The sequence below is a fragment of the Henckelia pumila genome, chromosome 2, assembly GCF_033568475.1.
Source record: "Henckelia pumila isolate YLH828 chromosome 2, ASM3356847v2, whole genome shotgun sequence".
In the NCBI taxonomy this organism is placed as follows: domain Eukaryota; kingdom Viridiplantae; phylum Streptophyta; class Magnoliopsida; order Lamiales; family Gesneriaceae; genus Henckelia; species Henckelia pumila.
Genome location: NC_133121.1, coordinates 181,252,383 through 181,255,748, shown reverse-complemented (window position 1 = coordinate 181,255,748; position 3,366 = coordinate 181,252,383). Strand labels below are relative to the sequence as shown.

The window sequence follows — 3,366 nt, the reverse complement described above, 5'->3', positions numbered from 1 at the left end:
CCGTTCTCGGATTCCTCAAGATTTGCAAACATCTCTTTGTCAGAGCAAACATGGCGAGTGACTTTTTCTTTGGCTTCTTGCACTCAGAGGCCTTGTGAGCAGTACCATCACAGTTGAAGCATTTTCCCGAGAAATTCTTCTTCGTAATGCCTCCTTTTGGTCCCATATTCATCCTTTTGTTCGAAGGATTGAAGTGTTTCTTTTTCGAGCTTTGGCCATGCTCGACAACATTTGCTTTAGCAGCAACTGGAGAAAACAGTCGTCTTTCAGAGCTCTTGTTGTCTTCCTCGATACGAATTCGAACAATGAGTTCTTAAACATTCATCTCATTTTGCTTGTGTTTCAAGTAATTCTTGAAATCCTTCCATGCCGGTGGTAGCTTCTCAACAATGGCCTCCAATTGGAAGGATTCTCTCAATGTCATCCCCTCAGCGTGAATCTCGTGAAGAATCACTTGGATCTCTTGAACTTGGATGATAACCGGCTTGGAATCCACCATCTTAAAATCCAGAAAGCGGCCTACAAGAAACTTCTTGGCCCCCGCATCCTCGGTTTTGTAATTTCTGTCAAGGGATTCCCACAGCTCTTTGGTCGTTTTCTTTTCGCAGTACACATTGTAGAGTGAATCTGCCAATCCGTTCAGTACGTAATTTCGGCATAGGAAATCAGAATGATTCCATGCTTTCAAAGCACTGACGGATTCAACATCTCCCTCACCTGCCTTAAGCTTAGGAGCATCCTCCGAGAGGAATCTGGCCTGGTTCAACGTCGTCAAGTAGAAGAGCATTTTTTGCTGCCACTTCTTAAAGTCCGCACCAGTGAACTTCTCGGGCTTTTCTCCGTGACTGTTAGGAACAGGAACGAAAACACCACGTGGGGCAACAAGAGGAACGACACGGTTTGGAACCGTGACAATAGGGGTAACCGGAGTAGTCTCACTTGAAGCAGAAGTCATTTCTTAACAAATCACGTAATGAGTAAAAAAATCTGTTTTAAGTTTTTTTATCCAAAATATTCAAACTCAAAAGCGTGAATATAACAGAAATAATATAATAAAAACGAACTAATATAGTATAACAATTCAGTAGTATATTGAGTATGTAAATACTGAAAAGTATAAACCGAATGAGTAAGAAAATAGTTAAGCAAACCGAGGCCTGTAACTAGTACAGTTTACTTAAAACAGATTCGTCCCCTCCTAAGTGTGCTTCGAGGATTACACGGACGTCTGTCTCCCAGGATACAACAGATAAACCTTGTAGAAACCTAGCACAAAGGAACTACACTGGCAAATCGAGAGTGTACCTGAACAGTATCATGACGGAGCAGAAGGATGCAAACAAAGCAGAGCAGCAGCGAGAGCAGAGTGGAGTTAGGGGCTCGAAAATTATGTTTTCTGAAGGTCTGGACTCTGCCTCTATATATAGGCACTTGGGTTCCATATGGACAGTCACAACAGCCAGCTGAAAAGCCAAAGGTGGCCAACACTGGGAAGACAATTTTGCCTTGATCGGTCCGACATTCGACGTACTCAGATCGTGCTCGTATGCTTGCAACACAAGTCAAGCCTTTTTTAGTGCAAATCGGGCCCTTGATTTGCACCCCCCCTGCGTAGGCTTGCACGTGGGCGCGCGCGAGAGAGAGCCTCTTGATTAATTATTCTTACAACTTCATAAAGTGTAACATATTATAAGCTCACCAATTTTTCTTTTTCTATTCAATGTGGGATACTCCCACATGCCTTCTATATGGAAAGACCAATTTCTATACAGTATGGAAAAAGCCCAATATAATCTCAACCCAATAAATCTCAAAGTCCAACATCATATTTCTAAATATAAGTGGGTTGATCGCCGAAATACAGAGGAGATTTATTTTATTTCTTTGAAATAAAAAAGGAAGAAAAAGAAAAATTGGTCCACACGGCAAAATAAAGATGATAAATTATAGTAGGGGAACCCAACCCTATAATGCAAAATAAATATGGTTTTTTTTTTTATCAATGATAGAGTAATGTATAAAATATAAATGAAATATATATTAATTTAGCCTACTTATATTGAATGCATTTAAATATAACTAGTAAGAAACACGTGCTACGCACGTGAGAGCACTTTGTTTGTGCCATCTTAGTTATTTGATTGAATAAAAAATGATGTTTGTGTCAATTTTTTGGAAATGGAATTATAATTAGACAAATAACAATATCCATAAATTAATTATTTTTTTAAAAAAATATTCATGACTTACAATTCTTGATCTTTTTATTGTTTATTTGTCTCTTTCTCTCAATGATGTTGTTGACATACCGATATTTTTATTATCTTAAAGTTTGATGCCTATGATGTGTTGGTTACCAATGATCTCTGAGTTTTTCTTATTTTGACATCAATATATTGAATCTTCTATTACGGTAGTTGACTTCAAATAATTAATGTGTTTATATCATTATTCTTTTTATTCTATACTTTACATACAATTGATTTTAAATAGTGATACTTGTTCTTTATATGTTGTCAAACGTTGTATGAATTTCAAATTTTCATTAACATCACTATCTAATTCACATTATTTCAAGAAGAGTGATTAAGTTCGATATCACACAAATAATAAGCCATACCATAATTTATTTTCTTTGCCTCGTTGCATCTTGTGTTTGACAAACTATACTTATAAATATTGAGTACAATTAAAGATAAAACAAATTAAAGGTAAATTTTTTTTTAGATATGAATATAATCACGGATATATTTTTATAGATTTATGAAAAATTTTGTAGATATGAACATAATCATGTGATATATTTTATAGATTTATGAAATTTTATATTTATAAATATTTATTCACGTTGGAGAAAATAATTAGTGACTTCTCAAGAATCAATATCAATTCATGTCATATTACCTCTCGCACATTGAAAAATCATTATTCAAATAATATATATATAATTTTTGGTTCTCTATTAACTGATTGTTAAGCCATCTTAACTTCTCTTATTCTTCTTCTTCTTCTTCTTCTTCTTCTTCTCCTTCTTCTTATATACTCTAAAAAAAAGGAGTTTTGTAATATAAATTTTATCTGGTGTGAACATAGAGAGTTAATAAATAAATGTGTACTCTAAAAGCATGTACAAACAAGGTTATGATGTTCGATATTTGAAAATCAGAATCACAAACAGATCATCGAGACTAAAAAAAATTAACTAATTGCATATAACACGTCTATGAAATTCAAAAATTGCTAAAAACGCCCCATGAAAAATAATAATATTCTATTAATTTTCCGTGTTTTCAAGTCTTGTGCACATATATGATATATCCCCATGTTTTCAAATTTCGACAGTGCACCCCCTTGTCCGTAATGTGT

General features: G+C 34.7%; 1 protein-coding gene across 1 annotated transcript; it reads right to left on the bottom strand.

Annotated features, from left to right (window-relative positions):
• Positions 1-313: 313 nt before the first annotated feature.
• Positions 314-955, bottom strand: LOC140879103 (uncharacterized). The gene has a single exon (XM_073282748.1). The coding sequence runs from the start codon at positions 953-955 to the stop codon at positions 314-316; it is 642 nt and encodes a 213-aa protein (XP_073138849.1).
• Positions 956-3,366: the final 2,411 nt, after the last annotated feature.